General features: G+C 46.9%; 2 protein-coding genes across 6 annotated transcripts in view; one reads left to right on the plus strand and one right to left on the minus strand.

Annotated features, from left to right (window-relative positions):
* The window catches only part of RAB3IL1 (RAB3A interacting protein like 1), a 29017-nt gene extending 14328 nt beyond the window's left edge, over positions 1 to 14689 (minus strand). For 2 of the 5 annotated variants that reach the window (XM_032976930.2, XM_032976923.2), the window contains exons 1-2: positions 14561 to 14689; positions 8651 to 9057 (exon numbers count right to left, since the gene is read on the minus strand). In XM_032976930.2, coding sequence (XP_032832821.2) covers positions 8651 to 9048 — 398 coding nt within the window. In that variant the 5' untranslated portion in view covers positions 9049 to 9057; positions 14561 to 14689. Of the gene's footprint in view, positions 1 to 5011; positions 5390 to 8650; positions 9058 to 14560 lie in introns of those variants that run through there. The other 3 variants (XM_032976949.2, XM_032976957.2, XM_032976941.2) reach the window with 3 other exon arrangements.
* A 317-nt stretch (positions 14690 to 15006) lies between these two features.
* On the plus strand, positions 15007 to 19992 carry LOC116955739 (DBH-like monooxygenase protein 1 homolog). Its single transcript, XM_032977014.2, has one exon. The coding sequence runs from the start codon at positions 16246 to 16248 to the stop codon at positions 18061 to 18063; it is 1818 nt and encodes a 605-aa protein (XP_032832905.2). The 5' UTR covers positions 15007 to 16245; the 3' UTR covers positions 18064 to 19992.
* Positions 19993 to 20118: the final 126 nt, after the last annotated feature.

Below are 20118 nucleotides of genomic sequence, written 5' to 3' on the forward strand. Positions count from 1 at the left end.
GAGCCATGCTAAATCGGAGGTGCGAGGGAAGGACCACAAATGAAACACACAAAACAGTTATTAAGAAATGGGTTTTTAATCTAGATTTAAAAGTGCACAGCTTGAGTGGCGTTCTAATATCGATATAATCAGAATTGACATGTAAAATGCATAACCGTGCAAAACTACACTGGCCCTTATCATTATCGTCATCATTATAACAATCACCAACAATAATCAACAGAATTACTGGGATCGTTCAAAACCATCACATGCACATTTATTTCAGTACATGTTACTACTTCACGGTTGAATCACATTATGTGTGGATTATAACCAATACTTTCATCACAAGAGGCCTCATTACATTGGCGCAAACGCTTACTTGTGCTGCCGACATTGCTAAGCAATTGCCGACCGAGCGCTCTTAAAGCGTGACAAAATTACTTTCAGTAAAAATTGGAAAACGGGGAAAAAAACATTCTGCTGCGACATCGCAACAATGAAATACGCACGCTCAGCACAAGTGCGAGATCGCGTGCCTCGCGGAGGAGAACGCAGCTGACAGTGGCCGCTGACAACAGCTGACGCACGGCTGCTGGTAAAAGTGCCCGCAACGCGAAACGACAGAGACACACACACACATGCTCCGTGTGTTTGTTTTAAACGTCTCACTCACGCAAATAAAAAAACATCGCCGACTAACACAGAGATCCCCTTATTGGACTCATGTGAAACTATGTGACATCTGTTATAGTTTATGCTCTCTATACGAGACTATGGGCCATATGCGAATCTGTGGGCCCTACATGCAAGTCAATGTGCTCTATGAAAGTCGACGAATGATACGTACGTTTTTGGGGCCAACGTAAATCTATGGGTCTTGTGCAAGTCACTAGGTCCCATGTTAATCTATGATCTCTATGGTAGTCTCAGAGCCCAGTGTTAATCGATAGACCTTCTTGTTATTCTCTCGTATAGCGAGAGGTGATCGTCAATATTAAAATAGCCACGCGTGGAATACTTAACAGAATAATAATACCGAGAGGACGTCTACCTTGGAGGTGGATCAATGAAATCAGCTCCTGTTCAGGAGCTACATAAATGTTTTCTTCACAAGCCCAAGATAGTTTTCCACGCGTGGCTATGGCAGAGGCTTGAGAATCCCTAGATTCAGCAGTGGAGGAATCATGGCTCATTATCAACAGCTTTGCAAGTGGCTTGGTGTAAATAGAATGCTGCGAGAACATGATTGAAGTGGAAACGTTGTACAATGTGGTCCATTGTATGCGGTTGTGTGCACAGTCTGTGCATTATATATCCTAATATATGGACCCAGCATTAGCATTTGGAGATTAAATAAGCCTATAATCCCAGTGTTTGCCTATGGGTTTAATGTTAACTGTGAGTTGAATGTTGGTCAAAGGGAGCCGATATCTACTAGAGCAATTATACCCCTGGAATCTCTAAGGTAGTCTATGGGCCCAGTGTTAGCCTGTGAGGTACCCCACTTTGGTCTATAACGACAAAATGGCCAAACATGCAGTCGCTTGGAGCTGGGGGTCTGCACAAGGCATCTGTGCATGCATTGCACATCTTCATGCGTTAAGCCAATTTTATTTCCAGCTTCCGCTAATCTTTCTATTGTGGTGAGGTTTTCTCATCATGAACAGATTTAGAAAATACTGCCCGAGTGCAGCCACTGTAAACCTAACCCATTAACAAAATAAAATCATCGTCCTCCGTGGGGCAGGTTACAATCAACAACCATTTTGATAAGAGAATCACAATAATCTAATTTCGCAGGGGCACTATTGTCCAATCGGTCGTGTAAAATCTAATTTAATTCTACTTCACATACGTGGAAGCCAGTCATGGAAGATCACTCAACATTGGAGATGGAGGGAGCCACAGAAACCAAGGCTTTCGACCCGCGAGTCTCCTCGCCCAGGCTTCACGGCCACGAGCAACATAGGAAAATACTCGCATGCCACCGCTGCTGGTCCATCCAAAGTCCCGGGGGCTCCCACCTCCTATGCTCTCGGCTTAAGGAGCATAAACCATCACGCAATATCCTCAGAGCAGCGGCTTCTGGCTAACCATCGAACAGATGGTCACTGTATCGCGCGCTTTCAGATGCGCTTCTGCAGCCGTCTGGAACGCTCTTCCTTCCGATATTAGGAATCCACTGGAGCTATGCACTTCTAAATCTAGATTGAAAACTAATTGCTTTAGAACTGCTTTTCGTGTTTAGTTTGTGGTCTCTTCCCCCGCACCTCCGATTAGCACGGTTGGCTATGTACGGTGTGAAAGAAGCTCAACATACATGTTTAAAGCCCAGCGCATCTGGGTTACATTTCACGAGCGGGTCCAGGGAAACCACTGTTTTGACGTCTTCAAAATTGCTTCCAGATTTCAGTTGCATTGACAGGAGAGCGAAAATTTGTTTTCGTTCATCACAGTCATCATCAGCCGTGGTCAATCCACTGCTGGATGAAGCTCCCCCCCCAAGCCGCCACCACCTCTCACGATCCTGTGATGTAACTATGTATGGTCAAGCACCTGCACGCCGATTCCATTGCTCCATCTCATCAAGGGACGCCTCTCGAGTGCATTCCATTCCTTGGCTTCGTTTCCTACTTAAGATTGTTGTGTTTTTTGTACGGTACTATTTTATAAAAAACTATTCCAGAAAATGGTGCTGTTTTGTAATATTGTTTACAAAATAGTACTGCACTATCTGAACGTTTTACTGGAATGGTTTTCTAAAATTACCAAGCTGCAGCATATACAACATTCTTTGGCACGTGTCGTGATACGTGTCGTCCCCGCACCTCCAATTAACACGGTTGGTTACATACGGTGCGAAATGTTCAACATAGAAACGTACTGCAAGATCTGACCATGTCCGTCCAATGTTTGCCGAAGTGCATTGGCTTCCGATTGCAGAACGAATTCATTATATAGTCACACTCATTACACACAAAGAGCGCTTGCTACAATTGAAGCACCAATACCTTGCTGATCTTGTGAAGGAGCATAAACCATCACGCAAACTCCGGTCATCCTCACAGCAGCAGCTTTTGGCTAGCCATCGAACAAAGATGGTCATTGCATCGCGTGCTTTCAGATGCGTTTCTGTGGCCGCCTGGAACGCTCTTCCTTCCGATATTAGCAAGGCACTGGAACTATGCACTTTTAAATCTAGATTGAAAACTCATTTCTTTAGAAATTGTTTTTGTGTTTAGTTTGTTGTCCTTCCCCTGCACTTCCAATAAGCACAGTTGGATACGTACGGTGCAAAAGAAGCTCAAAATATTTACATACAATTATTTCAAGTATTATGACAGGATTTATAAAACAGTGCTTTTTATGAAAACAACCATTGCTTCTATACTCTTTGGTTCTTTCGGTAAAGTCACGTAGGTAGAAAAAAAAGAAAAATATATCACGACGTTTTGATCACAACACAAGCGATCGTCTTCAGGCGGAAAAAATAATCCAGCAGTAGAACTTCTGAACCAGGAAAAAGCATTGCTTCCTAACAGTCTGTTTTTATAAAAAATGTTTATATAACATCATAGTATTAGTTCGTGGAAGATGCTCATAATTTTCCAGCATCTTTCTCACACTGTCCCGGGCCAGACGGACGGAATGCATTGTTGTTCACATCCAGAAATGTCCGAGGGACGTCTGGGATTAATAATACTGCACGCTTGTTTTTTTGAGCAGAGCACATTCTTTCCTTGTACCGAGTCGCGTTCAAGTAAAGTCCCAAAACCTTCTTCTTTCTCTGCCTATGACCGACTTCCTCTCCCTCTCACGAAGTGACTTCTCCCTTCATCAAACTGGTGTCTTATTTCCCCATCCTGCAGGGTGACGTTCCCGCCTACACTACTCCCCTCCGGCAGAAGGCTTCGGTCCATCAGGACCAAAACCTCACGCCATAAAAACAGTTTCTTCCCATCTGCTGCTGGCCTGTTAAACAAGGCCAAGGGCTAACACTGTTTTTAACATTTGATCTACATAACGACACGTTGCTGATATTAACTATGTTTCCCTATTTGTATTTTTAAATTATATCTTAAAGCTATTTTATATTCGATATTTATTTAATTTTATATACTTCAGCCCCTTAGTGTTAGACTTTTAACCCTTATTATAGTAAGACTTGTTTAAAACTTATTTAAGATTTTAGATTCCTATATGTTGAATGTATGCACCATCCTGCCAAAGTAAATTCCGTGTCGGTGTGAACTTACATGGCGAATAAAACCCTTTCTGATTCTGATTCTGATTCCACAACCACCCCGGCGATTCGTTGAATCGTCACAATTCAAGGTTACGATTTGATCTAATCATCAATTCTCTCTCTAAAACATTGTTGTGGTGAGTGTAGAGCGGCCTCTCGTGCATTCAGGTGTTAGATGTGCGCATTTCAATCACCATATTTGATATTTTTAAAACGTGATTCGACGCTAGTATCGCGAGCTTAAGAACAGATTATAATCAATGCATCATTACACCTTTAAAAACACTGCGTGTACAGTGTCTTGAGCGTTGGTCACATCTTATTGATAACTTCCTTATTTAAGACAACAACGGGCTAAGCCTATCCCTCAAACCAACCAAATCACTCTGGCTCAGTGGCGAGCAGGCACAACTTAATAACATACCACGTTAATCAATGAAACTGAAAATTAAAATAGAAAGAGATATGCAAAATGTAGCTTTCGGAAAATGGCCCTTCTTTATTCAGAGAAGTGACAAACATTACTGAGAACGTTCGACCGACTCGGAGCCAATGCCTGACTCATTGACAATTTCCAACTATACGTCAGCCAATCGACATGCCTGTTAATCTGTGCCCCCTCTGTTCAGAGAAAGGCACATTGTCCAAAACTTTGGCTTATTATCTCCTATTAATAACAACTTGGTAATATTACAACACCAATAATAATAATAATTTGTTGGCTGCTTGGATGCACTGCACACGGCTTCACCGCCAAAGGCAGTCGTGCGTCCACCGTACCTGATATCGGGGTCGTCCATGAGCAAGCGAGCGATCGCTACGTCACGGTTCGATGGAAACGCTGCACCGGGCACAGCCGTGCGATCTGTCCCACTCACCGACGCTGCTCCCAATTCTCCACTCACCACGACCTCGCGGGGGCCCGGATCGCCTCTCTGGCTGGTCGGCACTCCAGGCCGAGACGACAAAATTATGCTACCCGCCGCCCCGGCAAAACGTCGGTGTAGAGAAATGAAATGGGATGGCGATAAACGACTCTGCCTCCTAGGCTGGGCAAACTTTAAGATTCGGAAACTAAGCGAGCCAAGAAAACGTTGCGGGTGCCACGAATCTCGGCGCGGAAGAAAACACAGCTGGTCGGTCCCCCCCAACTCTACCGCTCTCCCCCTGCACCCCCCACTTCCCTACCAGGGCAGAAACACGACACGCAGCCCCGCATCCTCACAGGAAGGAGGGGGCGGAGGAGGAGGCTGCCACGTGCAAAGCAAGGGCCGAGGCCGTCAGCACACGGCAATAACGGCGTCGACACTTCCTCTCTCTTCGGGTCCAGACAACGGGGCCAAGTGTCTCGTGTTGCCCACCATATCCCTCCTCTCCGCGTCTCTGCGCCTTTCTCCAACCCTCCCCCCTCTCCATATCGCCCTCTCTCTTGCTCTGTCACTGTCTCTGATTCTGTCACTCTGCCTTGCTCACTTTTCCCCACTGTTTCTGGCGATCTCACTGTCCTGCTGGTGCCGTTTCTCTGCCTCTCATTTCCACATAATCTCTCTCGCTCTCCACTGTGTATTTGGCTCTGTTTGCTCTGTCCACATTCCTCTCTATCTCACAGGTTATGCAAATCAATGATCTTAATTTAGAACTAGGTAATATCCCATTGAGCTAAAGGCCTTTTTCGCAACGTGTGGCCACTTGCATAAAAATACCTTTTGTATAATTTCCTCTTCGTCACGTGAAGCAGTAAAGGTCAAACGAAAGAAAAACCTTTCAAATGTTTTATGTGACTTGGCACTGACGTACAAATACAATTTGTAAAAGTCAACAGCACAAAAATCAATTGCAAAAAAACACAAAAACGTGAACGTTCTATGGTCAATCGCCCTATTTGGCTTTTATTGTTTTATATATTTTTCTTTTAAAAAAATGTGTTATTGTTATTTAAAACACATTCTCGACATCTGGAATGCTCGCTCTCTCTGTGTTTTCATTAAACTCGGAGGTGGGGGGTGCAGATCTCTTGAGATGCTTTTCTCCACGGCTGACCCATGCAGCTGAGCATAACGCACGAGCTTCAAGAAACGGTACCGCAACCACGCGAGCCACCGCAACCACGCGAGCCACCGCAACCACGCGAGCCACCGCAACCACTCGAGCCACCGCAACCACGCGCGCCACCGCAACCACTCGAGCCACCGCAACCACGCGAGCCACCGCAACCACGCGCGCCACCGCAACCACGCGCGCCACCGCAACCACGCGAGCCACCGCAACCACGCGAGCCACCGCAACCACGCGCGCCACCGCAACCACGCGAGCCACCGCAACCACGCGAGCCACCGCAACCACGCGAGCCACCGCAACGTGCGCAGCCAGTGCAGGCACACGGCCAGGGAAAGTGGCGACGGCAGCAACCATTCACGATAACGAGCCTTGTGACTAGTCACTCTCTACTGCCCATGTGACAATTCACTTCCTATGCCAAAAGCGACGATTCACTTCTTAATAGACGTGCGACAACTCTCTACTACTACATCATCATCTACCTTGTTCAATCCAGTGCTGAATGAAGGCCTCCCCCTAAGCCATTGGATGTTCATGAAACATGACCATTGAATGGGATGTGTAAGAATTTATATTTTGAAATCTTTTCTGTTATGAATGTCTGCAGTCACAAGTTGCTGCTACATTCATCCCAATGAAAAAATAATCGATTCCTAGACAGAATCGAGACCCTGAATCGCCATGATGGTGAACCACTGCACTTCTTATTGCCAATTATTTATACTGCATATTATTTTTACATGTATCATGCCAAGACACATTGGGCTGGGGGAGGTTTCAATTTTTTTGAGATATTGAAAGCTGCATTTTTTGTTTTTTTTCTGCACTGAGAGAGTTCCAGCCATGTCTGTTCATGACCCAGGTCTGTTCATGACCCAGGTCTCCCGTGCTCTCACGTGTTACAGATTAAAAGTTCACGCACACTACGCATGTATGCGCTCCCGAAGGACAGCGCTCCCCTCCTTCGTGGCCAACACTCGCCTCTCCCCGCTCAACTCCTCCAGCTCCAGTTCCAAGAAATACGGCACCGGATGCTGATGGGAGCGATTGCAAAGCAGATGGTGAAGAAGCGTGAGCGCTGCGGCTGGAGAAATAAATCAACGCAGGCACTGCTTCACACAAGAAGCATTCATCAGCCAAGGTGGTCCACTGAGAGTGAGAGAACGGGAGAGAGCTGGCGGGTTGTTGTGTGCTGCTATCCCCCGTGTGCTTCGACTGATTAATTAGCGGCAGATGCCTCCTCAGCTCGGCAATATCCTTGGACAACGCACTTTTTCATGAACACCAGTACCATCGGGTAGGAACACAGTCGTCGTTAGCGATTCAGTAACGATTTCCTTCGAGTGCCAAAGGAGCTTTGCTCCGTAGGCCATTCGTCTGTGTGATAATTTGTTTGCTTCGCTTGCGGATCTTGCCTTCTTCGATCACAAAACAAACAACACAAAGCTTTGGGATACCTCGTGGCACGAAAAACACGACACTACCGTTGATGCTGATGTTGTTTAAAAAACAACAAATTAACATTATTTTGATGCAATGATGGATGATGATAGTAAAAATATATATCATCGTTATCATGATAGATAAATGAACATAAGAATAGATGATGATCAATGTGCCACAATCATTGACAGTGGAAAAGCTTTGCACATGATTAGAAAGGAAATCCTCGCGTTGGAATTTCACCAATCTAAATGCAATCCATCAACCCTTGCCTCAAAAGTGTTGGATCACACACTTGTCACGACACCCCGCTCAAAAGCACATCCCCGAGCCATCCAAACGTTGGCAAAACTCGACATCTCGCCGAGGCAACGACGGCACATGTGCTCTCCGACTTACTCCAGAAGCTGCTCCACCTGTATCTGGACACAGGACACCGACTGTGACTTTCACACCGCCGTCACAGGGAGGCAACGCATGCTTATTAGTGCTCACGGTGACCAAAACTTCCTCAAGACTGAGGTCCTGCGTAGACTGCAGAAATTAAGCCGTGATTGGCTCAATCCTTGGACCGCGGGTCTCACAAGTTTGAGTTTGGGGACCCCCTCTCGGGCGCGTATCCTGCTTGTGCACGCAGAGGGACTGCGCGAAGAGTGGCTTCCCCGAAGCTCTTGGCTCAAAGAATACGGTGCTAATACATTACAAATAAACAGTGCACAGTGTAACAAGCATTCTGTTTCACCTCCAGTTCATACCTAACCCAGAACCCCAGTACTAAAAGCTTGCCGGGCAAATAAAGACAACATAAGTTAGTTTGCACTGTCCTCTTCGTCAGTCTCCTCTTATCTGTGCAATCCAGATTGCATTGATCTGCATTTGCATAGCTACACAAATCATGTCCATCAGTCTCCCCCTCACCTCGCGGGCCGAGCGACCCCGTTTGGGGTCGACTTGAGGGCTCTGTACGCCGGCTTTGGACTGAGCCCTGCGCCCGTGTGCCACGTGCCCGGCACAGCAGCAGCGGTGATGGTGGCGAGGCTCGCGGGACGGGGCGACGCAGACGAGACGACGTAGGTGTTAGCGGCGGTAGCGGTGGTGTTGGCCGGGCCAGAGCCAGGGCCTGACGAGGTGCGCGGGGGCGCACGGCGGACGTGTGCGATGGTCGGCACGTAGACGGCGATGCCGGCGGCGTTACGCCGGGTCAGCTGTGCCGCCCGGCGCGGGCCACCCCCCTCCGCCTCGTCCACCGCCTCCTCCGGGGTGGTGGGCGAGGAGAGGTTGACCTCGTGGAAGCCCTCCAGGGCGTTCCTCGCCATGCGCCACACCTGATGGGGGCACATGGGTGGCGCGGGGAGAGAGGGGGAGGAAGAGGAGGGTTAGAGATAGAGAAGGCAGAGGCTGTTGTTTACGACACAAACGTTCTCGCTGTACACAGACTAGATGAAAATAATTCGAGTGAACTAACATTTTAAAATCAAAATGGCATTATTGGCTTATCTATCAGCTTCAGTACTGTGTTATTATTCGTGATTATCACTGCTATGAACGTATTTGTATCCCCGCTAATATAACTAAAATCATAACCATCAATCTTGATTTGAAGCTTTCGGTAAAGTCACGTAGGTAGAAAATAAAATAAATCATGACGTTTCGATCGCAACACAAGCGGTCGTCCTCAGGCGGAAAAAATATAATCCAGCAGTGGAACTGCTGAACCATCGATATGAACACTATCAACCATCAATATGAACACTTCTAGATGTGAAGCTTTCGTGACTGCAAGGATTCATATTCTTTGTTTTTTTCGGTAAAGTCACGTAGGTAAAATAAAATAACTAAATTAAATCACGACGTTTCAGAGGCAACACAAGCTTCCGTCTTCAGGTGGAATAGTCACAGCAGAATAGCTGTACCAAGTGGGGAGCACTATCAAGGGCTCATCATGTTTAATGCTATCGGTGTAAACACAGCCTTTATATGCAACCATATGAACAGCGTCTTGAGATGCATTCATATTTTAGGCTAAATATACCCAAACTGTATTGTACTGTATGTAGGGATATACGAAAAAAACCTCCCGGGCGATCTAATGAATTGTCACAATTTTGAGCCTCGAATCAATCCAGAAAGGATATACATTTTTTACGTTTTTACTTGAAAATGTCTCGTTTGTACATCTTTGTTCTAATCATTAGCCTCAATATAACAAAAGCAAATAATTAGCAAATATTTTACCAACACCGCATTAATACATTCCCACACATATGATTCAATCTATGCGAGTCGAATAATCTACTTTAAATCGATCAATCGATTCGACGTGATGTGCCCAATATCTAAACAGGTACACGTTGCTTTTCTTCATGGAAACAATTGCATCCCACAAGTGGAAGGCAAATAATCCGAAAAAACCTCGCGACTGCCAAAATAAAACCTCTTAATGAGCACAAATGCGCCCGTTTGTATTCGTGGCCACCAAGAACAATTCTGTACTGATGGACAACAACGTCTATCAAAACGTTTAACCCAAAAACAACTGGTTTGGTGGGAAAAAAAAAACAACCGATGACAACAAAAATACAAAACGACTTCACTTTTGACATACCGTGTGACACAGGTCAATGGCAACGAAACGAGGTTTCCACCACAGCGAGCATGGTGAGCATGGCACTCATGTGACCAGACACAAAGCATCCATACACGCAAGCCACATTCCACAAACAAGGAGGGCTTAATCCTATGATGCCGGGCACACAGTTCTCCATTGACGGGCTGTACCGGGTGAACAAAAACCACCAGAGCATTAAATGCTCCCAAGGGCACAATGCAAAGGTAAATGTTTGACAAATAACCGCCAAGGCACAGAGAACCCTCAACCGCCCTTCCCACCCAAACCCAAGTCAAAATTTATTTTGAGAGCTCGGAGTGAGGAGATCAACTGAGATAAAAAAAAAAGTCAGTGGGAAAATCAGGAATGAAACCAAGCAAACCCAACCCAGGCAATGAGAAGAGTAGGTGAAATTACAACTCGGTCAGGTGTTTTTTTTCTCTCCAAGGCTGAAGTCTGAAAGAAGATAAAGAGGCTACGCACACTGAATGTGGAATTAAATCCTTGGCTTCTGAATGAACTCAGAACAGCTTGCTTTCACATGCACACAGAGACAAGGAACATCCATCTAATTTTTGTAAACTATGGAGTAAAGTTGTTGGTGAGCACACACCTACGAAAGCTGGCATGACACACGAGAAAGATACGATATTCATGACTCCAAAAGCACCGTGGGTAATCATTTTAGTTATAGTTAACCTCAGAGAAACATAGATGCAGGTCAGAGTTCCGACAGAACTTGCTGTACATGATAATGTGCGTTTTCACCAGCATGTACAACCTATTTGCTTTACTATTATCTCAGGCCCTGAAGTTTTGGAGCTTCACAAGTCTGCGTGATCCACCAACCCTTGCCTCGAAAGTGCCAATTCTCAGGTGTGTATTTAAACAAATGCTGCTGAAAAGCATTGGTTTGGAAGGCTCATTCGTTAATACTTTTGATGCATTTCGTCTTCAAAACAGAATCCTTCTCTGAAAATCGCTAAGGGACTAATGTGCAAAGTCAACACAAGTTTTGTTATAAAAAAGGAATCTTAACCTTTATCGCCCAGATGTCATTTTGCTTAGCAATCATTACAGTGTGTTTGTTATAGCGCTCCTTTATTAAAGTTTAACCTGAAAAATCTGTTAAAGTCTAACGCTTCAAAGTAGTATCATTCATAAAGCCCTCAGGGCTTTGTTTATCTGTAAAGTGGTTACCTTATAAATGCATAATGCTTGCTACAGAAAAACAGATGTGGACCTTAAATACCAATTGAAAATCAACAGTGTCTCCCTACTTAGACAAGCATGGGTCAGCGATTATTTTCTCTGCAGGTCACAAACCAATTATGACAATTACACATTCTTATGGCAGAGACTAGGTGTTCAACAGAAAATGCAGTTGACGTTCCGCAAAGTGCTCCTCATTTAATTGATCTCAGAGGAATGATGATGGGATGATTATATCATCTTTAATTGTGGTAGAATGATGCATCTGTTAATTAACATTGATTGTCAAGATCAATATGCATCCATATATTTGCGGGTGTAAGATTCGATGTTTTTCAATTTTTAGATGTCACATATACACGACCCCTTAGACCACTGGCTGTGCTACCATCCACTGCACTATTACAACAGGCATATTTAGAAGTGAAAATCACCACCCCAAATCATGATAATTCATGGGAACGCATTATGCTTCGACTAATTTCCTTCCAATTGTACATATATAACAACACCAACATATAGCATTCATATCGCTGTAATAAAGAACGCACTGCTAAGACATGAAGCTAAGTATACGCAACTGCACCGTGGTGGCTTGTGGTCTACAATACCATTGGTCATAACAAATAGCTGATTGATCAAGGTTAAGAATCATTAATACTGTAGTTACTATTTCTATATTATGTTGTAATGGCCCCCAACTGTTACATTCATCTTATGCTTATTTTAGGCAAGATATGTTACCTCCGTAGGTATATCTTTAATAATAATTGGTAATCGGTTTTAAATAATAACCTTTACTCAGGAAAGCTTAATAGTCTCAGGTCTTTTTTTAAAAGGGTCCTGCTTGCTCAATTCCATTTGATTGATTGGCACATGGATGTACACTGGAGTACCTGTAGGAAAAAACACTCAAATCTTACATATAAATATCCCAAATCCATTCCTGTACTCCCATATACTGGCGACCTTACACTCCAAGCCTACAACACCTGGTACTCCCTGGCAGTTTCCAATCCAAGCGCTAAACCACTAATTTCGAGATGTAGTGAGATCGGGTACATACAGGGTATTGGTCATTGGCAATCGGGCTACTTTCCTAACATGTACATAACAGGTGCTAAAGAACAAGATGTTTAAAAAATATATTTCATAAAGCAACTGTGCTATTCAAGAACAAGAATTCAAACAACAACAAACTTCTAGTCAAATTGCAACCAAACAATTTAAAAGCGAATGCCCTAGATGTGAACGTTATTACAAGTCGTTACTAACGTGATTTCCTTTTCTGAAGAACATTAGTTTTAATTTCCTCTGAGTTGGTAGAACACAGGCCAGTGGCTGGCCAACTCGTTTGTAAGGGTGTGGATATTGAATGGGCTGCACACTGCACAACACCAATGACAGACGTGGCTACGCTCACTAGTCAAGGTCATGTAGAGCGATAAGCTCTCAACGATGCGCATTAACAGTGTGAGAAATGCACACGCGATTTGCGTGTGCATTTATACTACTCGCATTTTGTTTCATCAGCATGTATAGTTGTTCTGTAAAAACATACATCGATGTTCATACGCAACAAAGAACACCATATATTCCTCCGGTTATGCGCAGAGCACTATACAATTAAGAGTGACATGCTCAACACTGCAGCTTATATTCATAAACAAGATATATCACGATGCGTTGAAAAACCAGTCATACATTCACAGGGCCACATGCTCTTAGGCACAGCATCAGCTATGTATTGAGTAACACATACTTGCCACCACCCTCTTGCACAGTAAAAAAAAGCATAAAACCATACATCAGCACAGCAACTGACAATGTACAAGTATAGACAGTAACGTACACTAAAATAGAATTATAAAGTGCCCCGAAGCAACTGTTATTCATATACTGTATACCGAAACCTACCAAGTAAAAAACATTCATGCACAGTAAAAAAAACACTCACAACCCTACAAATGCATATGCTATATATAGAGGCACATATAATGTCACTCTGCCAACTCCAAATAACATTAATGTACAATTGAAGGCGTGGCAATGCCTTTCAATGGGAAATTTCTATCTTCAATGCAGTTATAAATTTGATATTGTGGAAATTCCACTTATTTTTTTTAAAGATCCCGTACACACCTAAATAAGTGGCGACTGTTGACTCAACCACAAATGGAATGTTTTCATTTATGTGGCGTGAACCAGTCTCTCAACCGTAATTCAACATCTGATATCTCCACAGTGTAGTAAGTGGTGTTGAGACTTCGGAGGGGCAATGATGATGATAACGAAATATTTAACCGTCTCAAAAGGCACACCAACAACCGCTGCTACTCATGACAAGCACACCAGCAACCCCAGCTCATGGCAGAGGCACATAAACCGTCCCACATCACACAAGCTCACCGAACAACTCACACGTACACCAACGATCAATGATCACTCACAAAAATGCAACCATCCGACGCGAACTTAACAAAACCCTCCCTCACACCAGCAACCCCTGCTCCCTGTACAACCGGCACCCTCCCTTCACTTCAACCACACCGACACATCATTGACAACTGTTGGGGTAGCCCAATGTTCATTCACTCTCGTCTGAGACTTATACTGTACCGTCAATGACCAAACCGCCGAGGCGTCTGTCGCTTAGGGAAAAAAAAGACCGCACCAACAATCGACACTCAAAGCAGAGCCCGGTGTTTAAAACCCTCCCTGGACGTCTGTGAAAACGAGCTTCGTAGCTAGTCGGAATGCTCCAGGATAAATATTCTGATTCTGAACCCGAGCGACGGAGTTCGGGGTCCTTACGCACTGACCACTGCTCGGATATTTTTTTTCACCGGGAAGGGCGCACCTCACCCAGTTGGGCGACTAGGCCTCGACGGGTCGGTCTTTAATTTTTATTTTTAAATGTATGTTAATCGGCACACGGGCCTCTTCCCGTCCGCGCTTGCGACATTTTAAAGCAGAGCAGCTATGAAGTTGCGAGTGACGCGTCTCACCGGGGGTGATTAATCCCGCGCTGTTAAACCAAGCCAGCCGCTCATTCCCAACGAGCGGCATCAGCCGCCTTTGCCGACGTCTTGACGTCACTGCCCTTGCGGACGTCATTACGGTCGCTTGGACGTCACTGCGCAAAAAAACGTGACGTGCCCCCTCCCCCTTTTTTTGGTGCTGCGTGACGTCAACGTATAAATTTGCATCCGTTTTTCCGGGCGTCAAATCAAATGACGTCGCTGAACCCTCATTCCCGGCGAACGTCACGATACGCGTGACATGACGTTTTCCTTAGCATGTCCGGTCTTCGTGTTATGGGTGGCGTCATTTAATTGTGCATTACGTCATCGCGTTACGCTTAGGGTCACCTCATTATGCGTGACGTGTTGTCATTATGCGTGACGTGTTGTCATTATGCGACGGAGTGAACGCATTATGCGTGACGTCATCGCGTTATGAAGCTAAACTCGTTTTTTTGCAGGAAATTCAAGCGGAGCCCAAACGCTCAAATGTATTGCAAACCAACTGCGTGTCGCTTTGTTCCGAGTGAATGCGTGATTAAGGCTGAGATATCTTGGCCTTAACCCAGAACGACGCGTTGTAAATGGTCAGATCCGTCACCCTGCGTCACAATGCCACCCCCGTGTTTGAGCAAAATAACAAAGAACCCCCGTATAGCCTTCACAGACTGTTGGGGCAAGTGCTGTTAGCGAGTAGGACCCTTGAAGGCCGGAACGGCACACGAGGGGGTGGGTGGCCAACACTATGCCCGGCCGCCTTTATCTCCCCCCGTGATGATGTTTTACACATTGTTCCCCGAGGCCCAGGACCGGTTCGGATATTCGTCGCTGGTGTTGGCCGTGAGCGAGAATCGAACTTGGGTCGCCGGGTCTCGTAGCTCAGCGTGCTAACCACTGCGCCACCGCTCCCTTGAGTGACTGCCAGCAGCCCGCCTCTCCGCTGCACCCCAATTCTGTGCGCACCGCTCGTACGCTGCTGCCTGACTCTTATCTGGAGGCTCCCTTGGTAATTGGACCAAGCCCCCTTTTTTGCGAACTTGACCGGGCCCCGTTTCACTTTGTAAGCGGATGTTGTCGGGAATGCTGTTTAGAATAGCGCCAGCCCCGCCGCTCTGTGCCCTGTGCACCCGGGATTTAGCGGACGAGGAGCCGGGCTTGTTCCGTCAGTTCAGGCACAATTAATTGTCTCCAGCTACATACAGTCTCAGTGGGGTGGACGAAAACCCGTGGCTTGTGAGGCGAGTCTCGGTCTGTGGCTTTTCGCGTGGTCATTCGCTTAGTCTAGCCGACTAAAGCCGTCAACAAGTTGAGCCAAATACCCTCGGAGTGAATACAAGTTGGAGTGAAAGGACGCGCGCGATGTGTTACTCGCCAAATTTCAGGTCAGCTAATCACTGCACTCAGTAAATAGAAAATACATATGACTTAGCATTGTATTTCGCAGTGCACTGCAGTCTCTAGTCACGTTACTCGCTTATCTTAGGCTGCGTTTTCATTCAGGCTCGTTAAATAGGTCTCATCATCGTCAGGTTTTTGGTATTTGGTGGTTAACCATCGGTGATTTTCCACGCAACCATAGCCGCAATCGTTCAGTAAAATTAAACTGCTGACCATTCTCCGGAGCCAGAGGTATCCAGATTCCCGTGGACCGGACGGAGTGAAGGTGCATCATGATGAGCCCTCTTGCTCGGCTGTGCCTCGTGGTCCAAATAGCGGCGGTGGTAGTGGTGGCCCTGACGGACCCCAGCGGGGCCACGGAGCTGTCTTTGGAGGAATTCCAGCAGTGGGCCAAGCTGCACGATATGTTATCGGTGTCGTGGAACGCCAACAGCTCCTACATCGTGTTCAAGCTGGAAGTGCAGACCCCCGGCTACGTGGGGTTCGGCGTGTCGAGGCACGGCGGCATGCAGGACACGGACATGCTGGTGTGCGGGGCCGACCGTGCCGGTGACCCTTTTTTGTGCACGGACCGCTACTCGGTGAACAACACGACCCCCGTGAAGGACGACTCTCAGGACGTCGACGTCTTCGCTATCGACGTCGTCGACGACTCCCGTGTCGTCAGGTTTGGACGGCAGCTCCGCACCGGAGACGCACGTGACGTGGACATCACGCGCGGCACGGTGAACGTGGCGTTTGCGTTCGGGATTGACAAGGTGATCTCGTACCACGGCGATAAACGCGGCACGAGTGCGATTGTGCTGCTGCCGCCGCCACCCGACTCTCCCGAGAACGTCGTGCCACCGGGGCCAAGCACGACCGCCGAGCTTCTCACCAGCAACTTCACAATCCCGTCCGATCGAGACACCTTTTACTCGTGCACGATGTTCAAGTTGCCCGAGCTGCCGGAGAAGCATCATCTCATCAAGGTGGAGGCAGTGCTGGCGGATGTCAGTAAGTCGTACGTGCAGCACATGATGCTCTACAGCTGCACGGGCGACATCGAGGGGGCGCACAACCAGCAGAGCCAGTGCTACCAAGCCAACGCGCCGCTGGCTTTCGGGCACTGTCAGGGCATCGTGGCGGCCTGGGCCATCGGTGGCGAGCCGTTCGTGTACCCCGAGGACGTCGGCTACTCGCTGGGGATGAAGGACGACCCCAAGTATGTCCTGCTGCAGATCCATTATAACAACCCTAAAATGGATAAGGGCGTCGTGGATAACTCTGGCTTCCGGCTCTTCTGCACCGATAAGCTCCGGAGGTACGACGCGGGTATCTTGGAAGTGGGAACGGACCCGAGCCCCTACCACATCATCCCTCCGAACGTGTCCGGCTTCGTCACCTACGGCCTGTGCAGCACGGAGGTGCTGCGGAAGGGCCCCGTGTCGAGTGTTCGGGTGTTCGACGCGCTGCTGCACGCGCACGTGGCCGGGCGACAGATCCACGTCCGCCAATTCCGAGATGGCAAGGAAATCGGACATCTCGGTCAAGACGACGTCTACGATGTCAACTCTCACAAATACATACACTTCCCGCAGAGCGTAGAGGTGATGGCGGGCGACATGCTGGTGGTGGAGTGCACCTACGGCACGGAGGGGAGGAGTGATATCACCACGGGAGGCTTTGAAATGCGGCAGGAGATGTGCCTGGCGTACCTGCACCACTACCCGCGCGTCGGCCTCGCGCGCTGCCGCAGCACCGTCCACGTGCCGGCGCTCGCTCGCGATCTGCTCGGCTGTGAGGTGACGGCGAGCGACAAGTACAGATACGTGGTCTCGGCGCCGAAGAAGTACGAGGGGAGGCCCCTGGAGTCGGTGATGGCCGAGTACGAGTGGAGCGAGGAGCGCGTCGAGGAGTACTCCCGGCTCCTGCGGAGCGCAGACTACGACGTGAGGCAATACCTGTTGACCACCGGCACGTGGGTGTATGAGACCGCACGGCTGCCGGCAACGGGCAGCGTGGGTCGCGTTGGCCGCCTGGACCCGTGGCTGTGGTGCGGGTGGGAAATCATCGTTACCACCGCCGTCGCCATTCTCCTCCTCCTGTGAACCCCCACCTCGTCCTCCCTCCTACCCCTGCGCTACCCCCGACCGGTCCCCGCAGCACCTCGCACCCAGGGCCTGATTAAGATTTTGTGGGCCCCATGGGCTACAGGTACCGTGAGGTCCCCCAGTAATATTTTCAAAAGGAAAACAAAGTTAAAAAAATATAAAATAGATTTTTTTACAAGGCTAACAACAAATAAAATTCAGCATTCACAAATGAAACAACTTTTCGCTTAATCTCTGGAGGCCCTCCAGCTGGCGGAGGCCCCTGGGCTGCAGCCTCTAAAGCCCCCCCGTGCCTTAATCCGGCCCTGCTCGCACCAACGAATATTTGTTCTGGGCAGATTGACGGGATTGACTGTGTACAGAATCACTCGTCACGTATGCCGTTCGAATGCAATCTGCGGAGATTCACTCGGGACATTCACGTCAGTTTCACTTCTTGTAATATTCACTCGGTTAACGCCGCAGAGGCACAGCTCAGCAGTCGGTCATCACGGTCACTTCTGATTCGCTCCTCGCAGATTCACTCCACACAGAATCACTCCACAGACAGTCAGTCACTCGACACGTTTTCTTCAGATTAAGTGGTATGTGTCTTGAAACATCGGTGTGTTAATACATCCCCGGGGAAGTGCTGTCCCACCAGAGCATACTATAGGTATTATGAACGGGCTCCACCCTGCTTATATCTGGTTGCAATTGCCAGCCAGTACTTGGAAGGAAGCTTGTCTTTTTTCTGTACACAAAGCACAAATTCGACAAAGTGGAGCACCTCCACTTTGTCTAGTTTCTTCCTCACTGCACTTATAGAATTCTACGTAAATCAGGTTCATGGAAGATCCAGCACTCACTGATTCACTGCACTCACTCGTTCACTCTCCCTTCGCTACAATCGCGGTTACGGTTCCTGTCAACTTCACTCATTGATTCGTCCGCCCATGTCGAGGACTCGGTCTACCAGACGTGTGTGCCATCCTTGCTGCGTTACACCACAAACACTGCAGATCGCAACGTGTTTTTCTGCTTTGATTCCACTTTGTAATTCCCTCCCCTCGTCTGTTTTTCCACAAGCTCTTATAAACTTGCACAATTCACGGGCCTGTACCCAGAAAATTGTGTAAAATAATATCCCATAATAGTTACTTTTTTACGATGCTTTATTTTACGAGTTCACTTAGCCATGGTGGTAAAATATGGTCAAAGGACCACTGAGATTCACACGGCGTAGGGAGGCCCTCATCCAGAATTGGAATTACAAAAGGGCTAGATGTGCATATTATCCATTGTTCACTACAATCTATAATTATCACGACATTGACGGTGATTGTGTATGGCCAATAATGGTAACCAATACTAGCAACTATTATACTGGTAGGAACGAAGTTGTAAACTGAGTGTACCAGCCTGCAATAGATTAATGCGTCCGTCCGTCCGTCCCCTTTCAATACTTTAACGAAGTGAAATCTCGTGCTGTTGGGTGTAAACAAAATTCCAATGTTCCTACCAGCCCACCCTGCAGGGACCTGTTTTATCAGTGGTATAGCGATTACATTGCTTTTGCTTTGAGAGTTGGTGGATTGCAGATACACCGCCTTCAATTTATATTTGGGGCAACGTGATTTGTAATGTTAATTCATAACTCACAGACAACTTCTGTAAATGTCGGGTCTAGCTTGGTCTCCAAATAAGATGCCTATTCAGAATATTACGCATTAATAATACATTCCTGTATATCGATTTCCGTACGTTATATTTACACGTGATTGCTAAATTATACGCAGGGAGACTTTGCATGCCGAGAAAAAAAACTGCTGAAGGAGTGGTGACGTGATCTTTTGGGCGTCATCTAGCAATGCGGACCGCTAAACCGCAACAATGTACGTAGTTTGTGTTGCTTTTGTAATAAAATTGTTTTTTATACGTAAAGAAGTATTTGTTTTTTATATTTTATTTAAAACAACTCGGCTTTTGCAAGAGCAATTACGCACAGCAGCACTGAGCACTTTTTTAACCGTAGTTCAATGTAACATTGCAATTAAGATGTACTTTTCAATC

The sequence above is a fragment of the Petromyzon marinus genome, chromosome 3 (assembly GCF_048934315.1).
Source record: "Petromyzon marinus isolate PM22_M1 ecotype Great Lakes invasive population chromosome 3, UKy_Petmar_22M1.pri1.0, whole genome shotgun sequence".
In the NCBI taxonomy this organism is placed as follows: Eukaryota; Metazoa; Chordata; class Hyperoartia; order Petromyzontiformes; family Petromyzontidae; genus Petromyzon; species Petromyzon marinus.